This window comes from Haliotis asinina, chromosome 1 (genome assembly GCF_037392515.1).
Source record: "Haliotis asinina isolate JCU_RB_2024 chromosome 1, JCU_Hal_asi_v2, whole genome shotgun sequence".
In the NCBI taxonomy this organism is placed as follows: Eukaryota; Metazoa; Mollusca; class Gastropoda; order Lepetellida; family Haliotidae; genus Haliotis; species Haliotis asinina.
In genome coordinates, this window is record NC_090280.1 from 18,850,686 (window position 1) to 18,870,044 (window position 19,359).

Sequence of the window (19,359 nt, forward strand, 5' to 3'; positions counted from 1 at the left end):
TAAAGCATTTGCTCATCACTCCTGAGACCCAGGTTTTATTCCCCATAGTGTGTGAAGCCCATTTCTGGCGTCTCCAAATGTGACAGGGTATTGTCAGTCACTCGTGACAAGAAACCTGGCACATTTTTAATACATCATGTATTTCCATTACCTCAGTTTTGATGTGTTTGTCCCCAGCTGATGAAGGAGTGGCAGGCAGCCCGTGAACATGTTGAAGAGCTGAAGAAGACCGACACCAAGAGCGCTAAGACCCTCGGTCACGAGATCACAGAGGTACATTGTCCAGCTCAGTTCTTGTTTTGTAATGGGGGTGACCAGATGTTAACATTATGGCTGGACATTCTTGAAAAGTAGAGACATAATGTGTATAATGCTATCATGTGGGACAAAACATTAGTGTACCTGTATGAGTGTATGTGTTGTTATACCCTAGGTAATTACAGAGAGTCCAGCATCTGTCCATGTGTATTATTAGTTGCATGGTGTTTTGAAACGGTACACAGGACTGTAAGACCCTTGTAAATTCTGTATTTCCTGAGGCACCGTAAAGGTCTTACAGTCCCTTTCAAAACATCGGAATATCATAATGTAGCTTATCTTTAGACAACAATTTTCAACATTCCGCAGAATGAAACGCAAAATGTTTCGCCATGATAATTCCTGAACAGTCATTAAGGGAGATAATTCAGGATGGCTTAGTTTATGATTAAAATGATCAGATGTTAGGTTTTCTTATACGAAAAGTGAAATACGTACACATTATTTTTTTATACATTTACTGGCACAAACAAATAAGAAATTATGGAAACAATTTTATTCATAATGATACTCATAACTGCTCGCATCAAATTTTGAAGTGATCAGCTGTTTGGAAGCTACATTCAATCTAAGGTCAAGTTTGTTTGGGGTGTATGGTTCGTGCTCCCTGGCTCATCCACCTGCATGGTTCATGCTCCCTGGCACATCCACCTGCATGGTTCGTGCTCCCTGGCACATCCACCTGCATGGTTTCATATGGCTAGGTTATTAACCAGTCAGAACTGGACAGACTGATCTTGAGTGTAATGAGGTTTGTTCTCCACTGGATATTACAGAGATTCCAGAGCCTGTACGAGTCTTATGAGCAACAGGATCTGGCTGAGAAGAAGCAGATTGTTGCCTTGCACCAGCAGCACATCCAGGGTGACCTCAACAAACGTAAGCGTGAGGCCATCGAGAAGTTCCAGAATGCCCTGCAGGAGGAGAAGAGGGATGTAAGTTGTTCGTCTTCACCAAACTTGTTCTGGACATCTTTCAGTAAGTTAAATATGAACATGGAAAAGGTCATCAGCCAAATCATCCTTTATTTAGTACTTATATCTAAAAAAAACTGGTGGCCAGTGAATTTTGTATAGATAGTTGGTAAGCAAATCTATGAATGTTTATTTGTGTCAGAGAAGTACCAACAGGACCCCTAATTATTGTCCAAAATTTTCGAAAAGTTTCTTTGCCATCATGGGTAGCCCAGGGACTCCCAGTGATTAAATTTATGGGTCCTTTCAGGCAGTACGATGGTCTTGTGAAGTAAGTGTAGACAACTGTACATTTTGATAATTTTTTGAAGCCAGTGATGAATCATTGATCATACGTGTACCAGAGGATGAAATGATGCATGCAATTGATCTGAAGGAAACACTTAGTCATGGATGTGGTTTTGGTACAGTGATAAATATTGGGAGTCCCTCAAGACACAGTGGATTTTTTTTTTGCATTTCTCTTCATTTAAGCATTCTGGATGCACATTTGTGCATGATGTAAAGCGTTGTTATATCGTGTCAATAGTAGAAGCGTTTCCTTTAACAAAAGCATTATGTCAGTGTCCACTTCAGTGTGTGAAATATTTTTGGAATATTTTCTCACACGTTTCTGTGGATTTGTGATCTGTGTTGATGACATCAAACCATGTCCTTTCTTCCATGATTTAGCCCCACAAGATTTTGAGGTACCTGCGTGCATATTTCCGTGCTGAGGAAAAAGACAAGATGCACACCGTCAATCATTACCAGCACGTCAAGTACACTGAGCCCGCTGAACTCAAACGCATCAGGCCGCACTACAAGGAACACATCAAACTGATTGATGAGAGACTCAACCAGACACTCGGAATGCTTTCCAGATACCCAGACGTCGAGGAGGTTGTCAAGCCTGAGATCTGTGAGTTGGGGGTCTGAGATAATACAATTAAATTTGAGATCTGTGAGTTAGGGTCTGACATAGTAAAATTAATCTGTGAGTGATGTGTGAGATCTGTGAGTTGGCGATCTGAGGTAGTAAGGTTAAATTTGAAATCTGGGAGTTGGGGTCTTGAGATAATAAAGTTAAATTTGAGATCTGTGAGTTATGGCATGTTATGCGTAGCAGGAGTGGGTAGGAGAGATAGGCAAAGATAGTTTTGATATGTGGTGAATTATTTGTGAAATGGTCAACAGATTTGCTATGTCTACTTTGTCAGTGATTGTAACTTTTTATATCTTTGTATTACAGTAAAGTTTGCCCTGAGATACAGAGCCGTTGATGCCAGTGCCAAGAACGTTATCCTCAATGACAATGCTCAGCCCCAGCAAAGTGCTGATGACTACAACTACAATGACCAGGGTATGGGGAAATATAGCATTTAACTCTGATAGAGGGGATTAGGCCCTGTGGTCTAAGGTGATAAAATCATGTAAACAAAGTGACATTCATTCAGTAGACAGCATGCCAGGCAAATTGCTGTCAGTTGTAGAATTTGTAAAGCATGTAAACCAACACCCTGGCATCGGCAGATATTTTCCGTTTTTACAGTATGTATCTAGTGTGCGGAAGTTATTTCCTCCACTTTATGAAACCAGATCTTGAGTATTGACCAGATCTTGTTGACCAGCCAGTTTTAAGCGACCTGTGAAGGTCCAGGGTATAATAGGTCTTCAGCAACTCATGCTTGCCATAAAAAATCACTATTCTTGTAGGCGACTAATGGGATCAGGTGGTCAGGCTTGCTGACTTGGTGGACATGTCATTGGTTCACAGTTGTGCAGATTGATGCTCATGCTGTGGATCACTGGATTGTCTGGTCCAGACTTGATTATTTAGAGACGGATGCCATATAGCTGGAATATTGCTGAGTGCTGTGTAAAACTAAACTCACTCAATTGTTTTGAGCAGATATGTGACATAGAATCTGATTTACCAGTAGACGGGACATAATTCCTCATAGTCTGTCATTACTTTGAGCAAACTAACCTGGTCCACAGTCGCTGTAGAAGTCTTGCAGTAAACAGACACTAGCCTGTGCCTAGTAAAAATCCAGTTGGGCTAGTAAATCTCGAGTCAAGCCTAACTGGCTGGTGAATTTTCATGGGTTCACCTTATAAGCATATCACTTTCACCGACTTGTTAAGTTATTATACACTTTTGAATCATGAAAGATAATGGACTGACGAAAATGTTAATCATATTTGTTACACTCCTACACTGGGTATAACAAGACCTAGTTGGAGGTCGTGTCAGGTAACCTGCACTTAGTCTGGTCATATTAGCAGTTTAATGATGAAATCCGAGTCTACTTTCAAGTTTGGGACTGGTGAATTCTGTGGTGGACTAGTGCTCTTTAAGCATATAGCTATATAGCTAGCCTGTCTGGCTCATAACATTTGGAAACTTTTGCACACTGATACACAGAAAGTTAAACAAACATTTACAACTTAAACCAACTCAAAATGATACAAGTTCCATTCTTTGAAACTTGCCTGATTATGAACAACCTGATCACTTTCGTTAACCTGACCTTATTTGTTTCCAAGATGACAACAAGAGCTCTAGCGAGGAGAAGATGGATGAAACCCACGAGGATGAACATGCATATGAGCACAATGACCACTTTGTTGCCCACGTTGTGAATGAAGGCATGCATGTCGATGACCGAGTAAGTTATTGATTTTATAGACATAGTTCTTGAGTAGCTCTGAAACCTTGTCAAGTGGAGTTAAATGTTACTTTATAAGAAGTGGGTGTCTGATTCACCCCCCTCCTAACCCCTGTCCAACAGATATTCACACCAGCCTGTCTTCCTGTACCTGGCAGCTTTCCTCCCTTTGTGGACCACCCTCTTTCCCCATCTCTCACCACCATCTGTCCCCATCTTCTCCCAATCCCTCACCACCATCTGTCCCCATCCCTCACTGCTGTCTCTCTCTGCCACCCTGATCTTGAAGACATTTACATTTGTTTCAAATGTGCCATTTGTGTGGCTCAAACTTGCATTCTCCTCCATAGAATGGTTGAAGGGAGGTAACTGAGAATAGGTTGTGAGTCTTCTCCCTTTTTGACTCTACAGTGCATCCTTATACAGATCTGATCTTCAGTTAACTGCAAGGATTGGGAAAAGGAACTTTGACAATGGGCCATTTTCAGGATTGTTAGCCATTTCCTGAATATTGAATGGGCACCTGCCCTTGTAACGATAGTAAACTTCCAAATTATAATAGGCCATATATATCATTCTAATGTGCAAAATGACCCATGGCTCCTGCCTTTCCCAATTCCTGTAACTGTCAATAGGTTTAAACTGTATTCTGCTGAGGACTGGCACACAATATCCCCTAGAAATGTTTCTGATCTCTGACTATTTCTTGTTCAATTACCAAGTTAAGAAATTTTTTTGGCAGACATGCATCGTTATGTGCTGAATACTGAGCACACAGGATCAGAAAAATAGCCGTTACAAATGTTAGTGCTCCCACTTACTCACTGTAACAATGCTCTTCTGCTTTCAGTCTGTACAGGAAGTGGCCATTCATGGAGTGTCCAACCAGGTTGGAAGTACATTTGGCATTGCTATCGGCAGTGTGGCCGTCTTCGTCATCATCGTTGTCGCCATTGTTATGCTGAGGAGGAGGAACCATCGCCAACCTGTAACCCACGGTTACGTAGAGGTGGACCCGGCAGCATCACCAGAAGAGCGCCATGTTGCAAATATGCAAATGAATGGGTATGAAAACCCCACTTACAGATACTTTGAAATGTCGCAGACGTCACAATGAAAGTAGTGCAAGTTGTGCTTGAGTACAGATATGTATGGGCGGCGGCTTCTCAAAACACAAGTAAACAGCTGCGAATATCATGACCAGCAAACTACTAGTCTTCAGTTAGAGCCAGACCTGTTGTTCCTTGCAACTGCCTTCCTGCCATCACAAAACTGCTGCCGCCCAAATGTGATTGCTAAGCGTTCGTGACTGAATCAAATCGAGAAGTGTTGTGCAGCTTACAAAACAACCTGTAGTTTTAAGTCACAGGAAGACTTTGTGTTCAGTTTAATGAGACTTGATTAGGGCTCGTTTCCGTGTTAGTGACTCAGTTCTATGATGTTTTACAATGACATTTTATTCCACAGTAATGGAAATAGTATCCTACAAAATATAGCATACAGTTTATCTAATCGTAGGATTGATGCTGGTGTTTTTATCAGATTAGTGGCACTAACAGCATTTAAGTTAAGTCGATTCCTAAAGCCATGTTAAAATAATTGGATGTCTGTACAGTGGATGTGTCCTATGTATCTCCACTTTTGAATAACAGCTTTTTTAAGTGTATTATTTGTTTGACAGATTATTATCGTAGATCATTATATGACAGTTTTAGATCCTTGTGATGATATCAGTTATTGTACTTGTTATCATACTTGCTTATTTTAATGCCATTCTTGTATAGTGTTCAATATTTTGTATATTGCCGAAGTGTGTACCCAGATGGTGGAGTTTGAGCTTGGTAGATTCCTTCCTTTTAACAGAACAGTTGTGCAAAGTAATTGTCTTGTACACAGATTTTTGATATTGAGCAATATATGTGTGTCCTTTGCTTCTGTGACGTAGGTCATGGAGAAATATTCATTGATGAGTTAGGCAAGGTAGATGCTGTTATTGTGTTGTGATGTCTGAAGTAGAAATTTCCGTAACAGACAACCTCGACCAAGACTTCGTGATAAATTGTGTGAAGAGTACTTCGTAGTTTCCAACCAGTTACACACATTCACTAAAAGGTAGTGCTAAGGAAGACTTAACTGTTTTTGACTCTGTGTGACAACTGATATATAATCCAAAATTTCATTTCCCATTGTATTTGGTCGTGGTGTCGGAGCAGTCCAACTATACTCAAAGTGTTGTGTGTTGGTCTTGGTGATCTTATTGTAGTAGTTCTTCGACACTGTGTACAGTTGACATCTATCACTATTGCCCAGCCTAGAAATTAACATGTTCGCCTATTTGGATTCACAGTCGCTTGTCCAAATCATTATTCATCACTATGGGAATACTGTCTTTTTAGCATTTGCAAGAAAATATTTTCAAATTTTGGCAAAAATTGAATAAAGTGGAGGAATTTCATTGGTATATACATATGCCTTCCTTCTTATAAGATCCAAGAATTTTGGATTGAGAGTTTAAATTGACAGTATTTTTTCAACTTAACTGCTGCAGGCTAGAATATAAACATTTATGTGTGTCACATGTGTGACACGTAATCATTCACAGATATGTGATTGTGTTATATTATGTTGTATCACGTTTCAAGTGGATATTGTTCTCATTGGTTGTGTGGTCCCTGTCAAGCCTTTGTTTGTGCATGGAAGAGGGACTCAGACAAGCTATTGGTTTAAGAAATAGTCTGACACCAAAGTATGCAAATAAATTGTCGTCAAAGTCTGTATTCAGAGAAGAATTAATTAATCAGGAAAGTCTAAGAATGTCTCTTTTGGATATTAGTTTCAAAATCAAAAACTCTACAGGTAATTTCCCATTCACCTTCAAAACTGAACTGGAATTGAATATGTTTCTTATTTTAATACTTAATAAATTCATTTCAAGGAGGTTGTCAAGTGTTAATTGCTCTCAGTTTCAGGGACCAAGTCCATATTCAGATTTGTAGATCAGTTCATGTAAACTCTTGCCTGCAGGTCAGAGAAAAATAAGATTATGTGTGGGTAAGTGATTATCATGAATATATGACAGGGCAAGTGTTTGGGTGAACTGCATGGTCGAGGAGTGTCCCCTTTCCTACCTACACCTGCTAAACGTGCAAGTACATTTTATTTGACAAGAGTGGCTGCTGCTCTCGAGCTCATTCTATTACAGCAGGTGCCCCTTGTAATGGGGGTCGTGTCAATAGTTCAATTGTCATTTTGTAAATGAAGTAGGGTTGAAAAATCTTGAACATCATAGGAATGAGATGCACTCTTGTGATGTACCAAGATCAGTCAGGTTACTTTTAATTTTGAAATGATGACAACTTGAGATACGGTCCCTACAATTTCGACATTCCAATAAATCTCTCTGCCTGTGGACAATCCCACCGACTTCCAGCCCTGTTTCAGGAATCAAATGCTGAGATTAACTTTCAAGGACACATTAATGGTAGGGACAGTGTGTATATTTGTCCAGGCAGTCGAGGGAAACAGCCATTCCATTCTAACGTGTTGATAATTGGTACTAATTTATGTATACCTTCTATGGCAACATTTTGTATACACAACATTTAGTCTTTCCATTCATATTTAGTCTGCTTGTGTACAGTGTCTTCTTTAAATAAACACATTTCCACAAGTCTTTGTTTTTGGTCTTTGTGAGTCAGAGTGAATGCATCTGAAAATCCTTTGAAATCATTATGATCTACATTGTAAACAGTCGAGTCCAACCTAATGGTTGATGTTATGACACACTAACACTCTTCTCAAGCATGATATTACACTAATGCATAAGGCACTGAAGTACAGGTCACCTGCAGAGTGATAACCTCATAGTATCGTACCTGTGAAGATCCAGGTGAGAAATGGTCTTCAATCACCTAACAGGAGTCAGCTTAAGGATTGGGTGGTGAGACTTTATAACTTGACCAAATGCAGTGAGTGATGGTCATGCTGTGTATCACTGTATTGTCTGGTCCAGACTCAATTATTATCCACCTGGCATGTAATGCGGGGGGGATATAGTCGACACCTTGTCTGTCCGTCTGTAATCATTTTGTTTCCGCAGCATAACTCAAAAATCGTTCAATATTTTTAGACCAAACTTGATAGATATAATACTCTCAGCCTATGGTTGTGCCTTTTACTATTTACAGATTTTTGGCATTTATATTTTTTTTGTTTTTCCATGGAACATTTTGGTGGTAGTCTTATGGTGGGGTGGGCTTCGTTTCCGAAGCAGAACTAACTCAAAAACCGTTCAATATTTTTCTGCAAGACTTGGTAGATATATCAGTCGGAACCTAAACTGGTGCCCTTTGCTATGTACAGGTTTTTATGAGTTATTATTTTCTCAGTTTCCATGGAAATATTTCAGACATAGTCTTAAAAGTGAGAGGTGTGTTTCGTTTCCGGAGCAGAACTCAAAAACCTTTCAATATTTTTCCGCAAAACTTGGCAGATCTATGAGGCAGACATCAGCGTGGTGCCTTTTGCTGTGTACAGGTTTTTGTGATTTATATTTTCTCAGTTTCTTTGGAAACGTTTCGGACTAAGTCTCAAAATGGAGGGATGGGCTTCGTTTCCTGAGCAGAACTCAAAAACCATTCAATATTTTTATGCAGTACTTGGTAGATATATCAATCTGAACATATAGTGGTGAATTTTGCTGTGTACAGGTTTTTATGAGTTATTATTTTCTCGGTTTCCATGGAAATGTTTCAGGCATAGTCTCAAAAGTGAGAGGTGTGTTTCGTTTCTGGAGCAGAACTCCAAAACGGTTGAAGAATTTTCTGCAAAACTTCGTAGATATATCAGTCAGAACCTGAAGTGGTGCTTTTTACTATTTACAGGTTTTAGTGACTTATTTTTTTCTTGGGTTTCCATGGAAATGTTTTGGACTTAGTCTCAAAATAGAGGGATGGGCTTCGTTTCCAGAGCAGAACTCAAAAACCATTCAATATTTTTCTGCAAAACTTGGTAGATATATCAATCGGAACCTAAGGTGGTGTGTTTTCCTATTTCCAGGTTTTAGTGGTTTATTATTTTCTCAGGTTCCATGGAAACAATTTTGACCTAGTCTGAAAAGTGAGAGGTGTGTTTCGTTTCCAGAGCAGAACTCAAAAACTTCTGAATATCTGTTGGTAAAACTTTGCAGATATGTGTGGCAGACCCCAAAGTGGTGCCTTTTGCTATGTAAAGGTTTTTGTGATTCATTATTTCTCGGTTTCCATGGAAACATTTCAGACTTAGTCTCAAAATGGAGGGATGGGCTTCGTTTCCAGAGCAGAACTCAAAAACCATTCAATATTTTTCGGCAACACTTGGTAGATATATCAATCAAAAAGATATATCAAAAGATATATCAGATATATCAAACCTGTAGTGGTGCCTTTTGCTATGTACAGGATCTTGTGATTTATTATTTTCTCAGTTTCCATGGAAACGTTTTGGACCTAGTCTGAAAAGTGAGAGGTGTGTTTCGTTTTTAGAGCAGAACTCAAAAACTTCTGAATATCTGTTGGTAAAACTTGGCAGATATGTGTTGCAGACCCCAAAGTGGCGCCATTAAGTTTTTGTAAGGTTTTTGTGATGTATTATTTTCTCGGTTTCCATAGAAACAATTCAAACTTAGTCTTATGAAAAAAACAATGAGTAACTGTCAGATGATGTGTCCTTTCAAACGTGTAGGGGCAGGGGGGATATGTCATCTTCTGATGACTCTTGTTTACTAACTGGCATGATTAAGCTGGAATATTGCCCAGTGTGGTGTAAAGAACAAATGAAAGCACACGCAAACTAACCAGCTGATACCATTTGGTCCAGAGGGAAGTGTGAGAGGGGCAGAGTGAATGAATGAGTTTAGTTTATACCACACTCAACAATATTCCAGCTGTGTGTAAGCACTGTACAGAGAACTTGAACTTTACAAGTCGACTTTCCTCAACTGAATTATATTGCCCATCATTGGGACGCTGCATATACAATATACTTGAACAATAGGAACCTGTATCCTAATGGTAAAAGAGGTTGGGGTGGCCTGACCCTTGGAAACATTTGACTGGTGGTGACCAGCCTTACCCACAATGCAGCATCCAGGTAGACCAATGGTTCACACATCATGGATTTGATCAATACTTTAATACCTTCTCTCTGATTCCTAGATGTTACATGTTACGAGGCCCAGCAACAATTTTCAGTCATCAGCCCTGCGGTCTTTCTTGGATATTTTTTTAGTTTCACACACTGGTGTTCCCAACCATGACATTGCTGGAAAATTGCTAAAGGCAGCCTTAAACCAACGTCACTTTCTCTCTACCCTCAATGTGTGTTCATTAAGATTATCATTATGATTACTGCCAGGAAATCATACATAAGCTAGCATACATTCGTCTCCACAATCTTACCAGTTAACCACGTTTATTCAACAATATATCAAAGGTATCAAAAACGGATTGGCAAAGTAAGTTGTATTTATTTAATTTGCATAGATCTACTTTACTATTTTTTAAATTTATTTTTCTTCATTAAAAAACATGAGACGGCTGCAGAAGTTGCAGCACTGACACCAACAGAATTCATATGGTATTTTTACACAAATCATACATCCCATTATCATGTAATATTAATGCTCACAGTACTTACCTTGATACTTAAGCACTGCACATGATTGTTTGTAATCATGGGATAAGTAAGTGATGCAGGATGAGTGAGAGGTGGAGAGGATACATGGGATTTGAATACTTCCTTATATGTCATCTAAAAAAATATCCTCAACAAAAAATGTTAATTCACTTCAGATTATATGGTGCCTGATTGTTGACATCAAACTGCATAACATGTATACTTATATGTATATGATTTCAATTGTCCACTTTGTGCACCAAAGGATTTGTTTTATGTCATCTCCAAATGTCATCTGAATGTATGTGATACTTTGAGTAGGCTAAAGACAGATTGATTAGCTTTTGATTTATATCTTGTGAATGTGAACTATATACTTACATGTACATTCCTAGATCTTGAAGTACTTGTGATTAAAAACATTTTCATGGTTGAGAGTGGCACATAGATATTATTATTCTTGCTTGCAATACATACTATTGAATGAAACGCCATGTTCGTACAGTATTGATATATTTTGTTGATGTCTGTATAGACATGATAGAAAAACATTAGTTTTAATCAGTGTCATCAAAGAACAAAATGCCAATGGTGACACTGTATATTTCATCAAAACTGGTCTATATATTTGGGTGGTTTTAGAGTTGAAACTGTAAGGAAGTACTTATGATTGGTTTCTATTTCACTTGTATATACATGTTTTATGATGAAAAAAATATGTTCATCTACCTTTAAGTATCAATATGTATTCATATCAATCAAGCCACTACAAAACAAAACATTTTAACTTTAGACATACTCAAAGGAAATATTCAAAATATTATCCCTAAATTGTAGAGGCCTAAACGGAAAATGCAAGTATTTAGGGTTTTGAAAAACAAAAAGGCCCAGATACAGTATAAAATTTGCAAGGTGTACATTTTACATCAGATCATGACCTAATAAGAAGGCCTCAGTGGGGCTATATGGAATGCTATGTCTCTCACTTTAAAAATAACTGAAGTGGAACAACAATTTTATTCAATAATAATTTTGAATTTTAAGTTGTCAGTTCTACCACAGACGAAGAAGAAAGTATCAATGTGGCACTAGATGTTCTCAGAAATGAGAAGATATATACACCAGTAAATCTACACGGACCCAACACTGATAAACCAGACTTCATACGAAAAATTAATAACATAGCTGAAGATTTTGAGGGAGAACTAATTATTTCGTGTGGTGAGTTGTTGATCCTGAGAAAGGCACACATCAATATAAACATATAAATAATCCTAATGGTCGACAAAAAATGATACAGACTATAAATGATACCTAAGATTAATACAAAGACAATACAAATAAATAAGGTAAGAGGATTATCTTCTAACATCTACTATTATGGAAGATGTTACTGTTAAACATAAGAGGAAATACAATAGAAGCCAAACTAGAAGCAGATTTAAATAATTGTGAAATTAAATTAAGTGAAGTAAATGATGAAATTGAAAAAGGATACACTAATGGAAAATTTCAGGAAACTAAATCTGAAGTAGAAAATGTAAATAGAATAAAAACTAAAGGCTTGTTCATAAGATCAAAAGCCAAATGGATAGAACAAGTAGAAGAACCATCCAAATACTTTTTGCAATTAGAATCTAGGGATTTTCTCAAGAAATCTTTATCAAAACTTGAAAATAGAGATGGAACTGTACTGAATATACAAGATGATATTATCCAAGAGGTTATGAATTATCATGAATAGTTATATACAAGTGAAGACTGCTCACAAACTGACTTAGAAAATCTTTTTATACAGCCACCAATTCCAAGACTTGATGATCTCACTTCCAGCAAATAGAATAAAGCACATACTGTCTTTAATAGTCCACGAGGATCGAAAAGGCTTTGTAGCTGGTAGGTGTATTGGAGAAGTAACCAGAATGATCTATCATGTGATGGATGCACATTCACATTGGTGCATTCACATTGTACTTGCTACTCCATAACAAATATCATCTCCCACCGGCCATTTCTCTTCCATTTTAAATAAATACAATCATGGTCAAGTTTTTTTTTTGTTTCTTCTTGCTTTTTTTTTTAAACATATCGGTCAACAACAACAATTTTATGGATGTCGTTCTGCGCAACACAATCGCCTCCCCGCTTGTTATTTCCTCACTATTTACGTTTGACACTGAAGGTCGTGGTCATCGGTAAAAGAAGTTTTCCATGGGTTTAGCCTACACCAAAGAAGCCCAGGAGGCCCAGTGAAGTACAACCGAAGCTGAACTCATTCCAGAGCGGTCGCAGCTTTAGAAACCGGAATGTTAATACCACAGTTTGCCTAGTGTTTATCACGGTAAGCGAACGGGTTAATGCATTTCAAAGAAAGCCATGTCTAATTAGAGGTATAAATATATATTTGTCACGACGGTCGATGGCAGTTACTCTCCATTATTTGTTGCCAGGTTGGCACCCCAGACAAACTGGATTGAGAACGATACAACTAAACAAAATGGCGGATGTATATCCCTCTCTCGTCTCAAAGTTATATTTAGCTCCGCCCAGTGAAACAGCTTATGCTAACCACAGTAAGAGTAGCCTTCGTTTTAAATGGACTTAAGAAAAATAACCATTTGGTTCATTTACAGATTGTGACATTCAGTGACTTACGATCTTACTGACTTTATGCTTCGCGGACGTATAAATGCAATGAAAACAAGGAAGCACTCAATATTCACTGAAACGAAACTGGAATAACGAACAATATTTAAATGCCATGCGGCAAGTACTTAAACTAACAACTGAGAAAAAGAATAGTCTTTGAACAAATCATATTTTCAGGGAAAATGTTCATAATAAAAAATAATTATGTAATGAAGAGTAGCCCAGAGGCTTTTTTCATTTTCAGACTTGCCACATAATCTAGACTTACATGGGTTTTCTTGGATATATCTGTTTCAGGGTTTGTATGGCAGACCAACAATTATACTATACGTGGAATGGTGTAAACTCATAACGTAGCTTAACATAAGTAAACATGAGTTTCGTGGCAAACTGTATTGACACAGGTTAGAGGAAAATCTAAGAAATAATTATATCTCTGCTTATGTCTATCACCATGATGGATAGTTGACTGACGTTTAGTTCCAGAAAAAGACCCTATATGTAGAGATAATTGAATATCAGGAACCGTGGACTATTAGAGACATAGGTAGGGCTCCTGTTTAATATGTTCCCACATGGAATGGGTGGTGTTCAGATAACATGTTTCAATAAATAAATAAATAAATAAATAAATAAATAAATAAATAAATAAATAAATAAATAAACTAAGTAATAATGGTAGTGAGTTTTACGCCGCACTCAGCACTATTCCACCTATATGGCAGCGGTCTGTAAATAATCGAGTCTGGACCAGACAATCCAGTGATCAACAACGTGAGCATCGATCTGCGCAATTGGGAACCGATGACATGTGTCATTCAAGTCAGCGAGCCTGACCACCCGATCTCGTTAGTCGCCTCATACGACAAGCACAGTCGCCTTTTATGGCAAGCATGGGTCGCTGAAGGCCTATTCTACCCCGGGACCTTCACGGGTCAACTAAATAATAAAACTAAACAAGTAACTATGTATCAATAAAATTTTATGAACGTAGAAAAACAATAAACAGGTAGACATTTGTTGTGCGTTGAAATAACAGTAATACCTATGAATGCAGCGTTTGATGGAGGAGGGCGAGGTCGGGATGGGCGGGTCCGGGAGGGTGGATCTGGGATGTCACAGTGGGGTGCTGCAGACCAATTTCTTAATAGGTTCATCCCTAGGTGTAGATGTAGGACCAGTGAGTAATCTGTTATGAATATGAATGAATATCATAGCCCATTGTTCACACCGATTCAAACATATTTTAACTTTCTATTAATTGGCTCAGTTATGTCTTTCATACATTTTGTTCTTATACTACTACTACTACTACTACTACTACTACTACTACTACTACTACTACTACTACTACTACTACTACCTATGAAGATCCGGATTAGACTTGGTCATTAACCCGTGCTTGAATGGCAACTAACGGGATCGGGTGGTCAGACTCACACATGTCATCGTATCTTAACTGCGTAGTTTGATGCTCGTGCTGTTAATCACTGGATTGTCTGGCCCAGACTCCATTATTTCATGAACACCGTAGTATAGCCGGAATATTGATGAGTGTGGCGTTAAACAACAACAACAACAACAACAACAACAAAACAAAACAAAACAAAACAAAACAAAACAAAACAAAAAAAACCCCAAAATAGTAGCAACCCATTCTTCTACTTTGGATGGTCACGCTCGCTGATCTTGTTCATGCATGTCGCTTTACCCCAGTTGAGTAGATCGATGCCTGTCAGTCCTTGGCCTGTCTGGTCCATATTCGATTATTTGTCACTCAGATGATATATTGTTTACAACTTAAAAAAACTTTTTTTTCTATTTCCGACAGTACTTTAGTGATAAAACCATACTCACTGTTACTTGTGTTGTGTCAATTGTAACTGAGTTTCACAGTGTCTTATTTGCTTGCAGTCTCAGACGCCCCATCCCGATGATGAGTCAGACGGAACTCGGTCTCGACTCATCCTACATCGTCTCTACCAATGGCGTCCAGCAAGGCAACGAGATCGTTGTCAACGTCCTTGCCGCCGACGCCACCACCGTCACCAGTATGAGCGGTGTTCATGCCCACCAGAGGCATGTGGTTCCGCTGCAAGTTGTTTCCAACATGAACAACAATATCCCGCCGCAATATCTGAGTGGCGGGAACGCAGTCACTGTGGCAGACGTGCAGCACGTGCAGACGACAGATCCCGCCCTTGCGCAGGGGCAGCAAGCCAGCATCGAGTGTCACGGAACGGTGAACGTGATCGAAGTTACTCCGCTTTGTGAAACGGATCCCAAATCGAATTCATCCACGGAGGACGATTCTGCGTCTAAGACTGGCGGCATCAGCTGGCCCAAACAGGCTGTGACGAAACTGATCGCGCTACACAAGGAGCACCAGCAGCTGTTTGATGATCCTCATTATAAGAAGAAGAGCATATGGGAGATGATAGCACGGAAGTTGAAGGACGATAATGTCACATACGCGTGGAGCCAAGTCGAGAACAAATGGAAGTCTCTTACGAAAAGATATCGAGATACTTTAGACTTTAACGCTAGGAATACTAACGTGATTCCCCATACGTGTCCGTTCTATGATGAACTTTCACAAGCGTATTCCTACGTGTCGCCTCATTCCAGCATACTTACCTCCCCTTACGCCCAAATCACCACAGTAGCTGCGGTTCAGACGCAACCCAAACGTCAGCTAGAGAGTCCAGGTCTTAACGATGCTGACATAGCGTCCTTAACAAAGAAGAAAAAATATCTGAATACGCCCGCCGCGTCAGGGCCAACGTCATCATCGGCACAAACATCATCTGCAGTGCCCAGTTTGAGCTCGGGAGTTCAGTCAGTTGAGCTCGGGTCGCTGCTACGTTCCATCCACGAAGATCGTAAACGGCAGGACAGGTTGAAAATGGATAGGCTTGAGAAGATGCACAGAGAGAAGATGGAACTTTTCAAGCAGTTTCTGGACTTGGTGAAAGATGTCAAGCAGAAGGAATGACATAGAACTAGAGCTGCGCATAGAAAAGGAAGCCTTTGGGCCACAGTTAACGACTGGAAAACCTTAAATATCACATGCTAGTGACTTTGTATCTCCCGCTTAGGAATAACACAGTGGTTCTTAAAAGAACACAACAGGGGTAGTGTGTCGCATGTCAAATCGCTGGGTGGGCAGTTAATTAGGAAGGTGAAGTAGTGGACGTTTGTAATGGGTTGTGGGCAGCTGGGACCACAGTGCTCATGTGATCAAGACAGTTCCATTGACAGGTCACCAATCCCAAAATATCCTTTCAGAAATTGTATCCAACTCTTGTACGTTTATTTATAATATATGTAAGCTAAGATACACATAACCCCTATACTGAACTACAGATTGATAAAAAGAACAGGGCCCGTGGAGATCCGGGGTAGAATAGGTCTTTAGCATCCCATGCTTGCCACTTGTGCAGATGGATGCTCATGCTATTGATCACTGGATTGTCTTGTCCAGACTCGATTATTTACTAACCGCTGCCATATAGCTGGGATATTGCTGTGTGCGGCGTAAAACTCACTCACTCAATAATAACAGCGTTCAGAATATAGTAATTCATATGGTGTAACAGAAATTTGCAATAATGGTATCATCTATGATTGTGGTTAAAGCGTTCGCCCGACACACCGAGTACCCTGCTTCCATTCCTCACACTTGGTACAATGTGTGAAGCCCATTTCTGGTCTCCCCTACCGTTATATTGCTTGAATATTGCTTATAACGGTGTAAAACCAAACTGACACAACGTGATATAACAGACCAGGCGCTTATTTCAGCACATGAAACACCCTTAAAAACCGATGTAGAACATATCATGTGACTACATATCCAGAATACATTGGACCATGTCACGGATACATAACCGATATCAGTGGTGATTGTAGCATCATATATGATACTGGCGGTGTTGATTACGGTTCACCGCATATTAAATAAATCGTCAATTTTACGACTGTTTGATTAATAAATTTTTATATTTGTAATTGATCATTTGTGTATTTGTTGTATGTGAGTTAAAGTATCATCAGTCTTTTTAACCAGGTTGTGAACAGATCCTGCAACACGTGTCTGGTGGGGTAGCCTAGTGGTTAATGCCTTCACTCGCTATGCCGAAGACCAGGGTTCGATTCCCTACACAGGTGGAATGTGCGAAGCTCATTTCTGGTTTCCGACGCCGTGATGACCCCCAGTCTCAACAGACCCGAGTGAACTGTACCTGTACCTACTATGCGGATCGTTCCTCATACCATCAGCCCCTTGTTTGTCATGCCGGTCATATATCGGGGTTTATGATGGGTGCTGCTCTGAACAACATACAAAACTATGTAACACGACATCCGTGATAAATCGCAAAACTCAACATCATATATATGTCACAGTCAGTTTGTGAAATCAATCAGTTTGTGAAATGACTAAACATTTCAGTCATTTCGTGAAACGACAAAGAGAGTTAGCCATTTCACGTCATTTTGTGAAACAGCAAGGAATGTGCGGCCATCTTTCTTCATTTTTCAATAACGAAAGAGGTTTGTTCAGGGTGAACCAATGTCCCCTTACCTCTTTCCATTAGTCGCAGAAGCACTGGGGATAACGATTAGACACAATACATAAGTCAATGGTATTGTTTTACATGATATTGAACGTAAGATGAGGCAGTGTGCAAATGATACAGAATTGTTTCTAGATGGGTCAGAAAATAGTCTACAGGCAGCGATGAAAACTCTGGACACTTTTTACAAATTGTAAAGACTAAGAATATATAATAAAAAACCCAAAGCTGAAGGTTGTATGGCTAGGCCCTATGGCAGTGAGTAGGCTGATATATGCACAAACCTCCAACTAGACTGGGAGGAAGGTAATTTTGGTTTTAGTTTAATTTTGGGGGTCGCAATTAAAAGACAAATATGGCTTGAATGGTACTGTACTACACTAAAATAAATTTATTGTAGTGTAGTACAGTACCATGCATTCAAGCCATATTTTAAAATGTTATTAAATATTCCTTATCAATGGAGAACATCTATGTTTAATAGAGAATTCATCGGAGAAAATATCAACATTCCTGAACCCTTAAGAAATATGTTCAAATACTCTGAAAGATGTAGACACTTTTATGATATATTAACAAAGATAGACAGTCTACCTGAGGTACGTGCAAAATGGAAAACCCAATTTCCAGAAGACATGAACTGGAAAGCTATATTCACTAAATTTAGAAAATGTGCTAAGGATGTTAAACTGATCTATTTTCAATACAGATTTATTCACAAGATAATTTACACCAAACGCTAGTTGTTATATATGAAAACTGTTGATGATGATTGTTCAATTTGTACTAAGGAAAGAGAAGATATAGAACATGTATATTATTACTGTCAGCATACCAAAAGCTTTTGGTTTCACTTTGAAGCTCTTTTGAAAGACCAAGTTTTGTCTTACCTATGTCCACAGTCCGTTTTGGTTCCCAGAACTCAGACAGTCTTATAAACCACATCATTCTCCTAGCCAAGAAATACATACACAATAGGAGCATAAAAAGTAAAAAGATCCGTTATTTTGGAAATTCAAGAAATCTCTCAAGGAGATAATGAAAACAGGAAGATATACTACCGACAGAAAATAAGGGAACCAAGAAATTGAATGTAGATGACTTTGACTGTGACAGGGTCCGTTATCGTGGCGTATCTCCCAAACGCAACATCCAATGACAATGGAATTTCGCATAATGCATGCCCAGCACGTGCCACACGTGCATACAGAAGTTAACTCCTGTAAATGTACTGGAGAAGTCGCAATCACTAATGCAATAGAGATTGACACTTACTGACAGAAATGCCTCCGAGGCAGTATCTCGGTGAAGCAACAATATGGAGAATTGTGGGGATGATAGAGGGGGGACATCATTATGTGAAGTTGCCCGGCAGATGGGTAAATCAAAAAGTGTAATTTCACGCCTGTGGGATAAGTACCGTCAAACGGGTGGGGTTGCAACGAGACCTGGGCGTGGTAGACCAAAATCAACGACACCACGACAGGATCGTCTCATTACGTTAATTGCTGTACGCGATAGGTTTAAATGGGCCCC

At 39.1% G+C, this 19,359-nt stretch overlaps 2 protein-coding genes across 2 annotated transcripts in view; both read left to right on the top strand.

Moving 5' to 3' along the window:
- The window catches only part of LOC137287667 (amyloid-beta precursor-like protein), a 54,180-nt gene extending 46,567 nt beyond the window's left edge, over positions 1 to 7,613 (top strand). The window contains exons 6-11 of the mRNA XM_067820060.1: positions 178 to 273; positions 1,095 to 1,253; positions 1,965 to 2,193; positions 2,524 to 2,634; positions 3,822 to 3,943; positions 4,794 to 7,613. Of these exons, the coding sequence (XP_067676161.1) occupies positions 178 to 273; positions 1,095 to 1,253; positions 1,965 to 2,193; positions 2,524 to 2,634; positions 3,822 to 3,943; positions 4,794 to 5,060 (984 nt within the window). The 3' untranslated portion in view covers positions 5,061 to 7,613. The remainder of the gene's footprint in view (positions 1 to 177; positions 274 to 1,094; positions 1,254 to 1,964; positions 2,194 to 2,523; positions 2,635 to 3,821; positions 3,944 to 4,793) is intronic.
- Positions 7,614 to 12,826: 5,213 nt separating this feature from the next.
- Positions 12,827 to 17,262, top strand: LOC137287856 (uncharacterized). Its single transcript, XM_067820239.1, has 2 exons — positions 12,827 to 12,938; positions 15,161 to 17,262. The coding sequence occupies exon 2, from the start codon at positions 15,180 to 15,182 to the stop codon at positions 16,239 to 16,241; it is 1,062 nt and encodes a 353-aa protein (XP_067676340.1). The 5' UTR covers positions 12,827 to 12,938; positions 15,161 to 15,179; the 3' UTR covers positions 16,242 to 17,262.
- The last annotated feature ends 2,097 nt before the right edge of the window (positions 17,263 to 19,359 follow it).